Source organism: Bos grunniens, chromosome 11 (assembly GCF_055505025.1).
Source record: "Bos grunniens cultivar Pamir isolate PY7600 chromosome 11, Bosgru_T2T1.0, whole genome shotgun sequence".
Classification (NCBI taxonomy): Eukaryota; Metazoa; Chordata; class Mammalia; order Artiodactyla; family Bovidae; genus Bos; species Bos grunniens.
In genome coordinates this window covers 103,984,934-104,001,610 of record NC_141175.1, presented here as the reverse complement: position 1 = coordinate 104,001,610, position 16,677 = coordinate 103,984,934, and the positions used below count along the sequence as shown (strand labels likewise).

The 16,677-nt window shown below is 41.0% G+C and overlaps 2 protein-coding genes across 8 annotated transcripts in view; both read left to right on the top strand.

Moving 5' to 3' along the window:
* VWA3B (von Willebrand factor A domain containing 3B) overlaps nucleotides 1–16,677 on the top strand; it is a 169,877-nt gene that overhangs the window by 101,626 nt on the left and 51,574 nt on the right. For 6 of the 7 annotated variants that reach the window (XM_086328085.1, XM_086328081.1, XM_086328086.1 and 3 more), the window contains 4 exons: nucleotides 1,551–1,667; nucleotides 3,074–3,161; nucleotides 3,244–3,400; nucleotides 12,620–12,738. In XM_086328085.1, the coding sequence (XP_086184211.1) occupies nucleotides 1,551–1,667; nucleotides 3,074–3,161; nucleotides 3,244–3,400; nucleotides 12,620–12,738 (481 nt within the window). The remainder of the gene's footprint in view (nucleotides 1–1,550; nucleotides 1,668–3,073; nucleotides 3,162–3,243; nucleotides 3,401–12,619; nucleotides 12,739–16,677) is intronic. The other variant, XM_086328083.1, reaches the window with a different exon arrangement.
* On the top strand, nucleotides 3,694–6,414 carry LOC147363738 (histone H4-like). The gene has a single exon (XM_086328102.1). It carries the CDS (start codon nucleotides 5,223–5,225, stop codon nucleotides 5,532–5,534), a length of 312 nt encoding a protein of 103 aa, XP_086184228.1. The 5' UTR covers nucleotides 3,694–5,222; the 3' UTR covers nucleotides 5,535–6,414.

The following is a 16,677-nucleotide window of genomic DNA, read 5'->3' as shown; positions in this document are numbered from 1 at the left end:
TTTAGAAGAGTGATGAAATGTGGTGTTAGACTATACAGAGCTGGGGGAGTAGTTAAATGCTTGAATCCACTGCCAGATAAATATGTCTTCACTCATTATTTGCAGTTTGGGAATAGTACAGTTTTCATGTCTGGAAACTTTGGGAGCTAAATTTCATTTTCATTTGGACACATCTGTTGTTTGTACCCAGCAATTTTGATCAAGATGGCCTGCTGGTATAGTGAGAAACAGGAGTTCACCTCTCCTATATGGATCATTTGTCTCTTTTGCTCACAGACACAGCTCCTGAGAAAATTTACCCTTCCAAATTCCTTGTTACAGAAGCAATGGAGACAGGAATCACCCTATTTGTTGCCTAGAAAAGCAGTGACTATCACATAGCACACTCCTGACTCCACACATGGAAACTGCTGGGGTTATCTTTCTGTGTGAAAGGCAATGCAGATTATTAGCTAATTTTCACTCTAATTTCTTGTAAGAAAGGATCTTAAGTCCCTTCTTGTTGAAAACAGGACACATTTCGTTTACAAATACTACATAAAGCTTTGGTACTACATAAAGGCCTCCAGATCACAAAGTACAGACAACAATTACAATTAGTGTGGTTTCTGTGATCCCATGGGAAAAGTAATCAAATGTCTTGGTGCAAATGCATTATCCTCTGAAGCAGTAATCCCCAACGTTTTTGGCACCAGTGACCGGTTTCATGGAAACCCATTTTTCCACGGACTGGGGTTGGGTGAGTGGGGATGGTTTTGGGATGATTCAAATGCACTTCATTTCTTGTGCACTTTATATCTATTATTATTACATCAGCTCCACCTCAGATCATTATGCAAAGACTGGAGAACCCTGCTGTAAAGCACACAGATTCAGTGTCATTATTTACTTAGTGTCTACTTGCTAGTTGAAAGGACCCAACAGAGGGTAGAAAAGAATACAAATAAAAGTGTAGACAGCAGCTGTGGTGGGCAGAGCTTCTAAAATGACCTACAAAGAGGTCCCGTTCTAAACCCTGCACCCTGTGAAGGTAATGGGCATCACTTCCCTGATTATGTTATGTGTGACCCTCAGCCAGGGTTCCTAGGAGAGCCCCATGTACTCACATGAGCCCTTGAATGCGGGGGCTTTTGCCAGCTGGTGGCAGAAGAGGAAGTCAGAGATTTGAGGCAAGAGGGAAATCAGTGTGCCATTGCTGGTTTGAAGAGGGAGGGGTCCATGAATAGGAATGGGGGTGATTAAGAAGCTGAGACCCCTGCATAACAGCCAGCAAGGAAATGGAACCTAAGTCCTCCAACCACAAGGAAATAATTTCTGCCAACAAGCTAAAGGAACTCAGAAGCAGATCTTTATCCAGGAGGGGCAGAGCCTGAACTCAGATCAGTAGAATCCACCATTACACAGCATCTACTTGGTGGCAGCACCGTCCCCCTGAGGGTTGGGAGACTAAACCTGCTTTCTTTTTAAAGGTCCAAGGACATAGCTGCATCTCCCGAAGCACCTCCTTCCATCCCAAATTCCTTTAACCCTTCTCCCTGTGACACCCACAGAACCAACCAAAACCAGCCTGCTCAGAAGCCAGCTGTCCACCCTCAGGAGCTCAGCCTGCAGTGAGAGGAGGGACAGGCTTTCCAGTTCTAGCAGCTGGAACATGCCAAGTGACAGGGGTAAGCTGTTGAGGGTCTATACATCAGGAAGCCCAAGCTGGTCTCCCCTCCCCAGTGCGTCTTCTCCTGAAAGAGCTGAGGAGAGAGATTGAGGGGATGCAGATCATTTTTAAGTGAGTCTAGGTTTCTACCTCTTCAAAGGACTCCCTGATAAGTCAGGTTGTCTTGCTTTAGCGAACGGGCCTTCCTTAGGGCCAGACTTGCATTTATCAGTCCCTGGGTGTTTAATACACCCTTGGCTCGTGTAACCACTGGCACTAGTGGTGGTGCTGGCTGCCACTCCGTGTTCTGAATTTGAGAACCTCATGCTCTCAGAACTGTGAACAGTTGGCTTATTTTCTTCCATTCATTCACAGGTGGTACCATCTGACAAGCCCCTCTCTGATCCATACTGTCAGCCTTATGGGGGCTAAATATGAGGAAAATTCGACTTTTCCACTCAGTGTTTATTGATGATATCATTATTTTTAAAATAGTAAATTTAAAGACTTAATTTCCTAACATTTTAATTCCTATAGCACTTTTCCCTAAGTTTCATGGAGTTAATAAATAATAAGCCCCCGGCTAAACACACACATCCGCACAACCCCTTAAGTAGGAGGAAGCGCATGAGGGACAAATTTATACCTGCTGTTACTGAGCCATAGCTTAATCAAACCTTGTGTTCTTCAGTGCTGATCTGTGGGGTGCCTTTTCCTCAATTTTAATTAACCTTCCATATTTCCTAAATCTACTACGTGCACAGTCCTTTAAAAGGATTATCATATGATGACTGAGATGTGATTTCTTAGGCATTTAACTAGCTCACTCCCAAACACCCCTTCTTCTACTAATTCAATTAGCTAATATTGCTTTTCATTTGTAAATCCAAGCTTCTATAAAAATAGACATTAAAAATTCCAAATAATAGTTTGAAAATTTGAACTTACAACTAAATAGGACTTAGTAGGGATTTTGGTTTTCCACATAGAGCTGAGGAATCAGGGACGAAACTGTCAAAAACAAATGTTGAACGAGGCTGTCCTATATAGTCTGGGGGGAGTCTAATGAGGGCAACACTGAATAATTATTGGCTCATGGCATTCTTATTTGACATTTAGAAGATACATTTTCTGGAGTGTGAGAGAATGAGTCCATCTCATCCTTCCACAGAGAGAGATCTCAGTGGGTATGGGGTGAGGTAGATTAGTTAAACAATGCGAGTACCCTATTACCCGGGTATCAGCCTTTAGTGTCCATTGCAAATTCATTTTGCCTAGAACCCACTCAGAGATCAGCTCTTGGAGATCTAGTCCATTCATTAGTCCTCAGACACACTGAACCCAGAGATGAGTGTGATCCGTTTGCATTTTGATATGAACCCCACATGTGAGGAAATTATACAGCTTCCATTTTCTTTTCTACAGAAATGGGCATCCTGCTGACAAATGAGTTTCCAGATGACAAGTCATTAGAAAGATTGACTCGAGAAGGAAGCCAAGTTTATGACCAAGAGTGAGTACTTCAGTTTTACTAGGACAGGCTTGTTATGTGTTTGTTTGATATGTCTTAAAACGTCACAGTCTCATGTTCTTAGTTCTGCAGGAATGTCTTCAGCAACCTGGCTCAAGATCCACGGCTTGGCAGCCAAGAAGCTCACCATCATGGATGCTTTGTCCATGGCTGCCATTCCTCACAGCTCCACCTACGTCCCTGTTCTGGACAAGCACGTTGTTTCCAAAGTCTTTGATGAGGTAGAACTGATTTTCTATACGTCCCTGCTTGATGTACTTTTCATTTCCTGCTTACATAGAAAGTAGTCCACTTAATGTCTTGTACAGTTGTAATAGAAATGTATTTCAGCCATTGGGAAAAAATTATTCATAAAGACAATGAAAAGTAGAGGGAGAAGCTCTAAGCATTTTTGCTTCTAAGCTGAGAAGAAATTGGCCTTTGTTTGGTTGGCAGTTCATGGCTCCTTGCTAATGGATGGCAGTGTGGAGCTGCAGAAATGTCTGAAAAGCCTCTATGTCAGAGTCACGAGTCATGAGAGAATACCATTCAATATCAAAGGTCAGGGAGAACTTGTGGGAAATTATGATCCTCCTTTGCTTACCTTCTCTTCCTAAATACAGTGGCATCTTTTCCATCATAAAAGTCTCCAATGGAAAAAATCAAAAGGAGGGAAGGAGAACCACATGGGGCTGAGAGAGAGAAACATGTTGCGTGATTTTCAAGAAGGAAAATAAATGGAAGAGTATTGAGGGTTGTGTTTAGAAAGCAAAGCCAGCGAAACAGGACATGTATTTTTCTCCCGTGCCTTCCACCACGGGCACTCATGCTCAGGGCCTTCTGTGGCACACGTAGTACACACATGCTCTCCTCATTCCATTATTGATAAGAGCAAGAATCATGACAATGAAGCAAATAATAGTGCAGTAAATTCCAGTTTCACCCTCAAAGCACACATACATCTTTTATTTAATATTTTCTCTAACTGGAAGAGACCCTCAACTAAAGAAAAGAATGGGAAAACAATGATTGAAAAATACAAACCCTCTGGGTGAGATATGTAGCTTTTATATTTGGACCTAACAGTTTTTTGGAAAAGTAGACAAAAAGTAGAATGGAGCTGAAAAGGAAACATGGATCTTAACTTCCTTCACTGAGAATTTTAATTTACTTTTACTCCAGTGTCCTGTGTGCGGCCACGTCTGTCTGGGTAGAATTGTAAAGCATCGTTTGGTTTTGTCCCCAGCCATTTGTTTCATTCATGACTTATGTATGGGCTGTTTCTTCTTCTGGAACACAATGCTGTTTTGGTTTTCATGTTTCCTGGACCAGCATCAAATCTGTCACCTTGGAAATGAAGTGTTGAGCAGAGAGGTTGCCCTGGCAACTCTTCATTCAGTTCATTCCAGTTCAGTTCAGTCGCTCAGCTGGGGCACGTTCAGTTTTCAGTGGACCAGATAACTTTAACCTTAGCTCTTTCAAAACAATGAATTCATCACCAAGTCATATACAGAGTAAAACTGCTTTAGCTATTTGATGAATCTGGAATTTAAAGCTCTTTATTGCCAATTGCTTTGGAAAAAAAAAGAATGTGGGAACAATAGTTTTTGCATCATTGGAAAGGCCACTACAACATCACACATCATCCTATCTTCAACAGCATCTCATCAAAGCTTCCTGCTTTGCTCTAATCTGGGTCCAGCACATAGCTCTATGACCAGGTAGCCTGGGCTTGCACCCATCCCTGTCACTTACTCCTGACAGGCCATGGCAAGGTCTTTTAATCAGGTATGTGAGGAGCCCTCGTGCTGGGTTCTTTTTTTTAATATTTTTTATTAATTTATTTGGCTGCACCGGGTCAGTTGTTTCACATGGGATCTGAAGTTGAAGCATGTGGGATCTAGTTCCCTGACCAACGATTGGCAAGCCCAGGCCCCCTGTGTTGGGAGCATGGAGTCTTAGCCACTGGACCTCAGGAAAGTCCCTCGTACTAGGTTCTGAGAGAAGCATTTTATCTCATCAAAGTGTCTGATCTAAAACTTAAAGCAGATTGCGACAGCAACCATGTCTGGTCGTGGGAAGGGTGGCAAAGGCCTCGGCAAGGAGGGTGCTAAGCGCCATCGCAAAGTCTTGCGGGACAACGTTCAGGGTATTACTAAGCCAGCTATCTGGCGTCTGGCTCGTCGTGGAGGCGTCAAGCGTATCTCTGGTCTTATCTACGAAGAGACTCGTGGGGTGCTGAAAGTGTTTCTGGAAAATGTGATCCGGGACGCGGTCACCTATACGGAGCACGCTAAGCGCAAGACTGTTACCGCCATGGATGTGGTCTACGCGCTCAAAGGTCAGGGCCGTACCCTTTACGGTTTTGGTGGTTGAGCAAAGCATCTAGCTTGAAACGTTTAGAAAAACTAAAGGCCCTTTTCAGGGCCACACAAAAAAAAAAAAAAAAACAAAAAACAACAACAACAACAACAAAAAATAAAACTTAAAGCAACCTAGTGAGGTGACTATTTATCTCATCATTTAGCTGACAAGCAATGTTAGGGATGCTGCTAAGGGCATAACATTTTGCTGCTTTCAAATATAATAGCATTGAAAACTGTGTTGATAGAAAAGTTAATTAAAAATTTTAAAGGACAGTTAATACAAAAACTGTATGTATTCATTGTGTAGAAAATTGGAAAATACAGATAAGTAGAAAAGAAAGAAACATTAGAATATAATTTCTCACAGATTAATTATTTGATGACTGTTTGATCAAAGCTTTCTCATTACATATATTGTCTTTTGTTCTCTGTTTTGTTTTACCAAATGAAGTTGAACTGAAGATACTCTGTGCCTTGATTTTTACTCAACAATCTATTTTGAATATCATTCCATACCAGAAAATTTCATTCATAAAATTTACAAATTCAAATTTCATTTATAAAATTTACATTAAAAATAATCTTTTTATTTTCTAAAAGTTTAGATTGAAGTTTGTGAGATGTAACCTACCCTGTTGTAAGTAATGTATTTTCATGGGTTTATGAATGATCTTATTGACACACCTCTTTGCCAGTTAATTTTGTGGCCCTGCCTTCAGTTTGCTCTATGGAAACCTGGAAATGTTTCTATTTAAAAAGCAGAGGTTTGGGACTTCCCCAGTGATGCAGTGGCTAAAGACTCTGCCTTCTAATTCAGGGGGTTCCGGTTTGATCCCTGGTCAGGAAACTAAGATCCCACATGCCATGGAGTGCGGCCAAAAATTAAATAAACACAACTTGTTTAAATAAATAAATACAAGCAGAGGTTTAAGCTTTAGCACTGCACCTGTGTTCAGAGTCAGCCATGTGGGATGTGCACAGCCTTCGCATTTTCATTACTCACAGCCAGTCAGACCTCTCCTTGCCCAATCTGGCGGCAAGCTCTGGGATATGTATAGGAAGAAATGATTTAGTTGAAAAACAGTGAAGGTGTTGAATTCAGTCAGTGTCTAATGATAAATATATAAACACCAGTTTGCATCATTTTCTCATTTTCAAAATGTTGTGGGATCGCTTATAAACACAGCAAGAATGTGGTCTGGTCCAATTCTTCCTGGACTACTGTAACAACTAATGACAGTGCCTACAGTTCAGAAAGGCAATGCCAAAGAATCTGAGAACTCACCTCACACGCTAGCGAAGTAATGCTCAAAATTCTCCAAGCTAGGCTTCAGCAGTACGTGAACCGAGGACTTCCAGACCTTCAAGCTGGATTTAGAAAAGGCAGAGGAAGTCAAATAGCCAACAGCCAATGGATCATAGAAAAAGCAAGAGAATCCCAGAAAAACATCTACTTCTGCTTCATTGACTATGCTAAAGCCTTTGACTGTGTGGATCACAACAAACTGTGGAAGATTCCTAAAGAGATGGGAATACCAGACCGCCTTACCTGCCTCCTGAGAAACTTGTATGCAGGTCAAGAAGCAACAGGTAAAACTGGACATGGAACAACGGACTGGTTCCAAATTGGGAAAGCAGTACATCAAGGCTGTATATTGTTACCTTGCTTATTTAACTTATATGCACAGTAGATCATGAGAAATGCCAGATTGGATGAAGCACAACTTGGAATCGAGATTGCTGGGAGAAATAGCAATAACCTCAGATATGCTGATAACACCAGCCTTATGGCAAAAAGCAAAGACAGCCTCTTGATGAAAGTGAAAGAGGAGAGTGAAAAGGCTGGCTTAAAACTCAGCATTCAAAAAACTAAGATCCAATCCCATCACTTCATGGCAAATAGGTGAGGAAACAATGGAAGCAGTGACAGACTTTATTTTCTTGGACTCCAAAATCACAGCAGATGGTAACTGCAGCCATGAAATTAAAAGATGCTTGCTCCTTGGAAGAAAAGCTGGTTTTTCCAGTAGTCATTATGGATGTGAGAGTTGCCATAAAGAAAGCTGAATGCCGAAGAATTGATGCTTTTGAACTGTGGTGTTGGGGAAGACTCTTGAGAATCCCTTGGACAGTAAGGTGATCAAACCAATCAATCCTAAAGGAAATCCGTCCTGAATATTCACTGGAAGGGCTGATGTTGAAGCTGAAGCTCCAATACTTTGGCCACCCGATGTGAAGAACTAACTCATTGGAAAAGACCCTGTTGCCGGGAGAGATTGAAGGCAGGAGGAGAAGGGGAAGACGGGATGAGATGGTTGGATGGCATCACCAGCTCCATGAACATGAGTTTGAGCAAGGTCTGGGAGTTGGTGATAGACAGGGAAGCCTGGTGTGCTGCGGTCCATGGCGTCCCAAAGAGTCGGACACGACTGAGTGACTGAACTGACAGTTCTGTGCCCCACTTTCTTCATTTAGCATATGTTAGGCACATATTTCCCTGTAATGACCGTTTTTGGATGAATTTTAATAGTTGTAATAATATTCAGTAATATGAATTACTACAATTACTTTAGCTATTCCCTGCATTATTCGACAGTTTACTTGGCATTTTGTGAGTGCCTGTTTCCCTACATCTTAGCTGTCACTTAGAGCAGTAACATTAAAAACAAAAAAACCTGCCTATTGCTAAGGGGAAATGGTACTCCAAATTTAACTTTTTTTCTTTTATTGTTTGAGAACAGTTTTTTATGTAAGCTAAATATATCTCTTAAAATTTTGGTTACATCATTCACATTCTTGGCAAACACGTCTTTTAAAATAGCAAAGTTATGCTCATTTCATGCCTCAATCACCAAGAACTCAAATCTGGTGGAGTTTAAGACACAGTATTTTACAATATAGATAAATTTCTAAAAATGTTGGAGCTTTAGCCATTACTTGAATTTATATAATTTTAGTATTTTACATATTTCGAAAATGGTTACTTTGCACATGTATTGTGTTTTAGAAACTAGTATTTTTTAATAGAGTAAAAAACTACAGAGTTCAGTGGAGAGGAAAAACAAGTAACAAAACTGCATTTCAATGTCTGTATATGGAAGGATTGAATGAGAAAATATATAGAGGGCTTAGGAGTTGGCAGACAGCAAAAGATAAACACTATTATCATTATTGATAAAACTGTTCTCAACTATTGATAAAATTATTGGTTAAGGAGTGTCTCTGGTCTAACAGTGGGAAAAATTCTAGCAGAACCAGCCCAAATTGAGGCTGTCCATGGATTCAGCAGTTATAGTCAGTGACTCTCTCTCTCTGCCCCTCTGCCTTTCTCACTCTGCTCTTCCTCCCTCGAGTTACAATCTCGCACAGACTGTGATTATCATTAATTTGGTAAGGCTTCTAGGTTAATCTCAAGAGGATTAAAATAGGCAATACCTTGAGGCTCCCTTTTATTATCAAATACTGTCCAGAAGGGCCCCGCCATAAGTTAGTAATGCTTGATTTCCATTATAAGAGGTAAAAAGTAAAACGTGTTCAAAGGACATGTGACCAAGTGGTTTCATTCCCTTTTAAGCAATGTCAGTTTCCTCATTAACTGCACTCCCCTCCCCACCTGCCTCCCTACAGAAGCTGAACAGCCAGGATTCTGATCCCCCAAGTCCCTGTGAGAATGCCCTTTATGACCTCACAGTCACACCAAACTTGGCATCATAAAGAGAATGTCCCGTGGGACCTTCAGCTGATCACCATGTTGTAAAAACTAAGACCACAGACTAAAGGTGTGGAGCATGACTTTGTCTTTCCCTCAATCTGCACACAGAAAGGAATGAGAGTGGGTGCACATGAGCCACATTTGAACTGCTACCACCCTGAAGTCCAAGATGGCCATGCAAGGGATGAGATCCAAACCCACGAAAGAGGGAGGTAGAACGTTAAACAAAGGGTTTTCTTTACACACCTTCTGGCAGGGGTCCAGCAGATCCTGATGAAGTCATATAATGTTGCTAAATATTTTGTGGTGTTGATTTGCAGTTGAGCCATAAGTTGGCAATTTGAAGAGCTGTTTATAGACTTCTAAAGGGAACTTTTTCCCAGGAGGGATAAGAGTGTAGGATCTTTCACTTTTTTTGAGGCTGTTTTTTCCCTCTAAAAGTTTATGTGGTATTTTAAAAGATGGTGGGTTTTGTTTGTGTTTTTTTCTTTTTCACTTTTGTAAATTTCTTTCAATATTCAAAATCCAGTCAATTCACCTTTATTTTTTGTTTGATTGATTTTTGGCTGCACTGGGTCTTCATTGCTTTGCACAGGCCTTTTCTAGTTGCGTCGCGTGGGCTTCTCTTGTTTCAGAGCCTGGGATCTATGGCGCGTGGGCTTAGTTGGTCTGCAGCATGTGGACCCTTCCCTGACCAGGGATCAAATCCATGTCCCCGAAATTAACAGGAGGATTCTTAACTGCTCAACCACCTCAACTCACCTTTTAACCCACTGTTCAGGCTCCTTCTCTTGGACAAAGCTTGCTTAGAGGTCACATGATGAATTCTTTTGTCTTACAAGTAGCAAGATTTGACTATTCAGCCTAACTTAATTGCTTCCTTCTCAGTTTCCTGAATCTTTGGCTATTTTGTTTGTTTTGGTCTTGAGGTTTTAATTGCAAAATCAACATACATAGTTTTCAATTTCAATGTCTTTTTTTTTAATGATGTTATTTTATTATTCAAAATATTGTTCTTTTTCTCATCCATTTGTTTTCATGGCACATCTGTTTGTTCTTACACTTTCTTATAACTGTTACATCTTGGAGCAACTTAATCACTAATTTTAATCAAAATTAATATAAAATTATTGTTAGGTGGTCATAAAGTTAATTTCTACTCAAGTGAATTGATATTCAGATTGTTGATTTGCTCAGCTACCATTTGGGGCATTTTTGTGTGTGTGTGTTTAGGAGTTTTAGTTTGTTGGCTCATTTTTAATAAGACTTTTAAAAAATCTGTTTTTTCCTCTGCCTTCTTTTTTTTGCAGTTACCTAAATGCATCCCCTTACTCCCCAGTCATTGGCATTTAGAGCTCTTATCCCATGATGATACTGGGCTAGTGCAGATTGAGGGTGGCTTGGTTTAGTTCTTGGTTGTGAAGCTACATGAGCGTTCTCTCTCATCAGGCAGGGCCTTCTTGCAGGGGTGAGAGAACCTCACGCACCAGCTTCAGGCACTGAGCCTGACTCAGAGTCCCACTTGCTTCCTGGGAGCTGAGCTCCCTCTGCCCCTGCCGTCTTTGGACACAAGAGCCAACAAACAAACCTGTAGCTTCAGTCCTGCTGACGTGTTCAACTTTTTCTCTATAGAAATATATCGATGCATCTTTCTTTTACTTTCTTTCCTTCTTATTTTCCTTCTTTTATTTCTATGCATTTCTCTTAAATAAGAACAATATAATTTTTGTATGATTTGGAGGCAAAGGGAAGCATGAACTCTGTATCATCTGGAATGAAAGTAAAAATTTACTTCTTAAAAGTGATTGCCCATATTTCTAAAGTGCCTACATGCTCCTTGTGGTTGGAATCACATGCAGTATTGAAACACCACTGTATCTCAGTATTTCTCCTGTTAGACTTTCTTTTGCATATGAATATTAAGATATGGAATATACCTTTTGAGGAACATACATTTATTCCTTTATCAACAGATATTTGTAAAGGGCCAAGCCTTGTTCAGGTGATAGAAATAAAGAGGTGATGAAACAAAGTTCCTGCTCTTAAGGAGCTTACATTTCTAAAGAAGGATAAGTGAAAGTCACTCAGTCCTGTCCAACTCTTTGCAACCCCATGGACTATATAGTCCATGGGATTCTCCAGGCCAGAATACTGGAGTGGGTAACCTTTCCCTTCTCCAGGGGATCTTCCCAACCCAGGCATTGAACCCAGGTCTCCTGCATTGCAGGCTAATTCCTTACCAGCTGAGCCACAAGGGAAGCTCAAGGGAGGATAAATAATATGCAAATAGGTAAAAGTGAAATACTGGGCTTCCCGGGTGGCTCAGTGACAAAGAAACTGCCTGCCAATGTAGGAGACCCAGGTTCGATGGTTGGGTTGGGAAGATCCTCTGGAGAGGGAAATGGCAGCCTACTCCAGTATTTTTGCTCAGGAAATCTCATGGACAGAGGAGTCTGGTGGGCTACAATCCATGGGGTCACAAAAGAGTTGGACACGACTTAGCAACTAAGCGGCAACAAAAAGTAAATTATTACAGGTCCTATTAACATAGCATGGAATCAGAGACATCCCCAAACCCAGAAAGAAGCAAGCATCAGATGCAGACAGAATTTTTTTTAAATGCCCTCTCATTCTGGTTCTCTACTGTTGTTACAGAGCATGGTTTCATTGATCACTAAGCTGTCTTTATTTTACATGTATAAGAATCTCTTCCGAATTGATAAGGAAAATGGCCCAGAGATATTAATTATAATCATATATTCTCAAGAGAAAATCAAATTTAAAATAAGTACTTGAAAAAGATGTTGAATCCAACTGAAAAGTGAAAGTGTTAGTCACTCAGTCATGTTTGAGACTTTTGTGACCCCATGGACTCTAGCCCGCCATACTCCTCTGTCCATGGAATTCTCCCGGCAAGAATACTGGAGTGGGATGCCATTCCCTTCTCCAGAGGATCTTCCCAACCTAGGAATTGAACCCATGTCTCCTGCATTGCAGGTGGATTCTTCACCATCTAAGCCATCAGGGAAGAACCTAACTAGTCATTTACAAAGTAGCAGCAATGAGATTCTATTTCTTATTGCTCATGCCCATCAATTTGACAGAGTCTTATGAAGAGAATACTTGGTTTTGATTAGGGTTTCCTGAAATAGTTTTTTGAGGTGATGGTTATTTTTAAAATATGTGGTTTTAAAAATTGGAAGGAAAAAGTTAGCAATGATATCTCTGATTTTTATTTCTTTATTTTTTATTTTCTGTATTTTCTAATTTCTCTACAAATCTAAAGTATTGATTTTCTAGCCAGAGAAACATATTGTACAACCATTAAATGGAGTTTTGAAGGCACATGTTAAGTGACACTTTCCTTTGACATTGGCGTATAGGTGTTCCCACTGGCACATGTGTGCAATGACACAAATAAGATGACTTTAATTAACCCCCAAGGAGTGAAGCTCAATATCTACAAGCAAAAAGTGGAACAGGCAATTAAGTCCTATGAAAAGTGAGTATTACTCCTGGCTACTCTTTAATGGATGTCGAATTTGTTTTGGCTTTTCTCTTGTTTTAGCTTAAAATTTTCATCTGGAGCAGCTATTTAACAATAGTCCATAAGAAGTGTTAACAGCAGCCCCAGCTAACAGAAGGGGCTTCCTCTATGCCTGTGCTGCATTAAGTACATTACCTGAATGTGCCCAGTAGGGTTTTCAAGAAACCATCTTTCCTTTCCAAACTCTGTAGACATCTCATGTTTCCATAAACTTTTTTCTTTTTAAAGATTTTCTTTTGATGTGGACCATTTTTTTTAAGTCTTTATTGAATTTGTTACAATATTGTTTCTATTTTTTATGTTTTGGCTTTTTGGCCACAAGGGATATGGTACCTCAGCTCCCGGACCAGGGATCGAACCCCAGCCCCCTGCCTCAGGAGGTGCAGTCTTAACCACTGGACTGGCAGGGAAGTCCCTCCATGAACTCATAAAGCTTTCTTTTTAGCAGAGTGAACTGGACCATTTTAGCATTTAACTTTCTGTAAAGTGACTAATAAAACCCCACAATAATGACATAATTTATTTAAACAATTTTTAAATCAAAAGCAAGATGATGACCAAGTTGACTGCAGTGAAAACTGTACTCTTAAATAGTCACTGTGTTCATGCTGAGTTAGGGGGCCTGTCTTCACAAGGGCAGATAACCCAGGATTTGGCAGGCAACTGCCAGGCTGGAGAAGAGATCCAGATGGGAAAGAAACCCAGGGTCCTTGAATCCCAGCCCCTTCCTGGGGCCTGGCTCCTTCAGGCCTGACCTGGGAGCCCATCTCAGAGTGGAGATTACTGCTCTGTGGTTAGAATCTCACCCTCTCCCAGCTCTCTAGTCACCTCCCCACCCTGCCCTGTAGCACTTAATTACTCCTTATGCACACTCTTGATTAAACTTTGAGCTATCCAGCTCCTCCAGGCAAGTTCTTTTTTTTTTTTTTTTTTTTATGTTAAAGTTTTTTTTTTTTTTTTTTTGCATTTCTTTTTTTTTTTTTTCCTCTAATTTTATTTTATTTTTAAACTTTACATAATTGTATTAGTTTTGCCAAATATCAAAATGAATCCACCACAGGTATACATGTGTTCCCCATCCCGAACCCTCCTCCCTCCTCCCTCCCCATACCATCCCTCTGGGCCGTCCCAGTGCACCAGCCCCAAGCATCCAGCATCATGCATCGAACCTGGACTGGCAACTCGTTTCCTACATGATATTTTACACGTTTCATTGCCATTCTCCCAAATCTTCCCACCCTCTCCCTCTCCCACAGAGTCCATAAGCCTGTTCTATACATCAGTGTCTCTTTTGCTGTCTCGTACACCGGGTTATTGTTACCATCTTTCTAAATTCCATATATATGCGTTAGTATACTGTATTTATGTTTTTCCTTCTGGCTTACTTCACTCTGTATAATAGGCTCCAGTTTCATCCACCTCATTAGAACTGATTCAAATGTATTCTTTTTAATGGCTGAGTAATACTCCATTGTGTATATGTACCACAGCTTTCTAAGTTCTTATTCTTGGTTCTGGAAGTTGTGTAACTGGGTTTTCATTTACTACCATGTGGTTGGGGAAAATCCAAGTAAGCAAAAGTGATCAGGGCCCAGGCCAGCCCTTACTGGTCTACTGTCATTTTTTCGTGTGTCTAGTGTGTGTTCAAAAAAGTATTGGTTTGGTCCCAAAGTTCGGATTTTTCCATTCCATGTTATAGAAATACTCAAATAGACTTTTTTGACCAACTGAATATAAGGTCTGACTTCTGCCACCTGGAGTGCAAGACCCAGCCCAGAGACTGGCCTTTCTGTACTAGGCCCACCTCTGCTGCTGCTAAGTCACTTCAGTCGTGTCTGACTCTGCGACCCTATAGACGGCAGCCCACCAGGCTCCCCCGTCCCTGGGATTCTCCAGGCAAGAACACTGGAGTGGGTCGCCATTTCCTTCTCCAATGCATGAAAGTGAAAAGGGAAAGGGAAGTCGCTTAGTCGTGTCCAACTCGTCGGGACCCCATGGACTGCAGCCTACCAGGCTCCTCCGTCCATGGGATCTTCCAGGCCAGAGTACTGGATTGGGTTGCCATTGCCTTCTCCTAGGCCCATCTCAGGCCTCTCCAAATCTGCTTACACTTGAGCTTCTTCTGCTACCCTCACCTAAGAACTGAGGCTGTGTTGCATGGGCTCCTTCTGTTGCCTCAAGGCTTTTCTGAGTCTTTGTGGGCCCTTCATTTCCCTCCAAGGCAGGCTGAACTCTCCCAAGGGTCACCCTCCCTGCTGGGCCAGAGACTTTGCTCTGTCTGGTCCTCTTCTCTGCCTCTTCCTCTGCACCAGGCAGGCCTTCCCTTGCCTCCAAGCTCTATTGCCACTCTCCCTGCCCACCCACCCAGCTATCCTCTTTCATCCCTTCTTGCCTCAGCACTAATGGCCACCGCCACCCCCGCCCCCCGCCCGCCAACCCAGAGGCCCTTCCCCAGCGACTCTCCAGCACCCACTTTGACTGTGGTGCTTGGGAGTGCTCCCAGCTTCAACGCAGGCCTGCCTCTCCCCTGTGAGGATGTCAGCCCCCAGGGCAGACTCTGGGCTGCTGGCTTTCCCCCTGGTCTCCCTCTTCCTAGCAGGTGTCACTGTATATATTTTGACTGTTGGAATTTAATTTGAATTTGATCTAATTCAGGTTTAGTTATTAAAATTCATCTAGTTCAGTTATATAAAATATAATATAATGATATCATTTATATTATAATTTAATTTGCTTGACTCATTCAAATATTTGAGTGCTGTGATTACCTGGTCTGTGAAAGCCTACAACAGGGCCACAAGCTGGGGCTTTGAGGTCAGACAGCTCAGGGGTTTCATTCTTGGCTCTGACAGTTGCTTGACAGATCATGTGACACTTGTGAGCTTCAGATTCCTTATTTGCAAAAATCTGGTTTGAAGGTTATGTAAATTATATACATAAAGAGCAACTAATGTTAATTACTTCCCTCTTTTATTCCCTGAATCTGCTGATGCTAAAATAACCATAAATACATGGGATGGAAAAGTCAAATAGTTCTTTCCACTAAGATGACCCTTTCCTGAGAATTTCCAGAAGGACAGAGACCCTCTGTTCCTAGGCAGAAGAGAGTCCTTCATTCATAGCAAAACCAAAATACAGACCTAGTAGTGCTTTGTCCCAGTTCTTACTTCCAATAAGTGAATCTGGAAAAGTCTTTAATACCCTCAGAGAAATATTATACCATATTGTTATTAAAATAATAAAATACTATTAATTTAAATATGATTATTAGCATTAACTTTAATATGATTAATATTGATTGAATGTATATTATTTGGTATCATTAATTTGATGTTTATTTTAAATGAATTATTTAATATTGTTTTCAATAATATTAACATTATATTGTATAGAACAAAGCTTCTGATCTTTTGTGTTTAATAGTATTTGTTTGCTGGTATAAATGTCAGTTCCCTTTTCCATCTTGCTCCATCTTTCTAAAGCTATGCAGACTATGAAAAATAATTAGTGAAACTTGATTTATCCCCATCTCATCCCCAATAAAACATTTCTAAGGAGTTTCCCACCACAGGTAAGCCAGATATAACTCTTAAGTCTGTATGGTTGGGGATGACCAAGTAAGTTGGAAGCTCACAGTCCTTTGGTCAAAGTAGTGACACTCTAGCTATTTTGGTCACACCTAATTCCCTTGTGTTTCAGTATTTTAAGAATTGCAGGAGCAGTTTTGACTTTGTGTATCTGCACATAAGCTCTGAGGATATCAGTGCTGGCTAGATTCTTGGGTGATTTTTCTGTAGCTATGTTCATGGTGAACCTGAGGTCAAGTTTGGTTCTCCTAAAAACAGAGGAAGATTGTGGTTTATCAAACCCCAGTATCCCGGACGGCTCTCATCC

Excerpts from the sequence above, each read along its gene's own strand:
- LOC147363738 (XM_086328102.1), top strand. The coding sequence starts at position 5,223 with ATGTCTGGTCGTGGGAAGGGTGGCAAAGGCCTCGGCAAGGAGGGTGCT.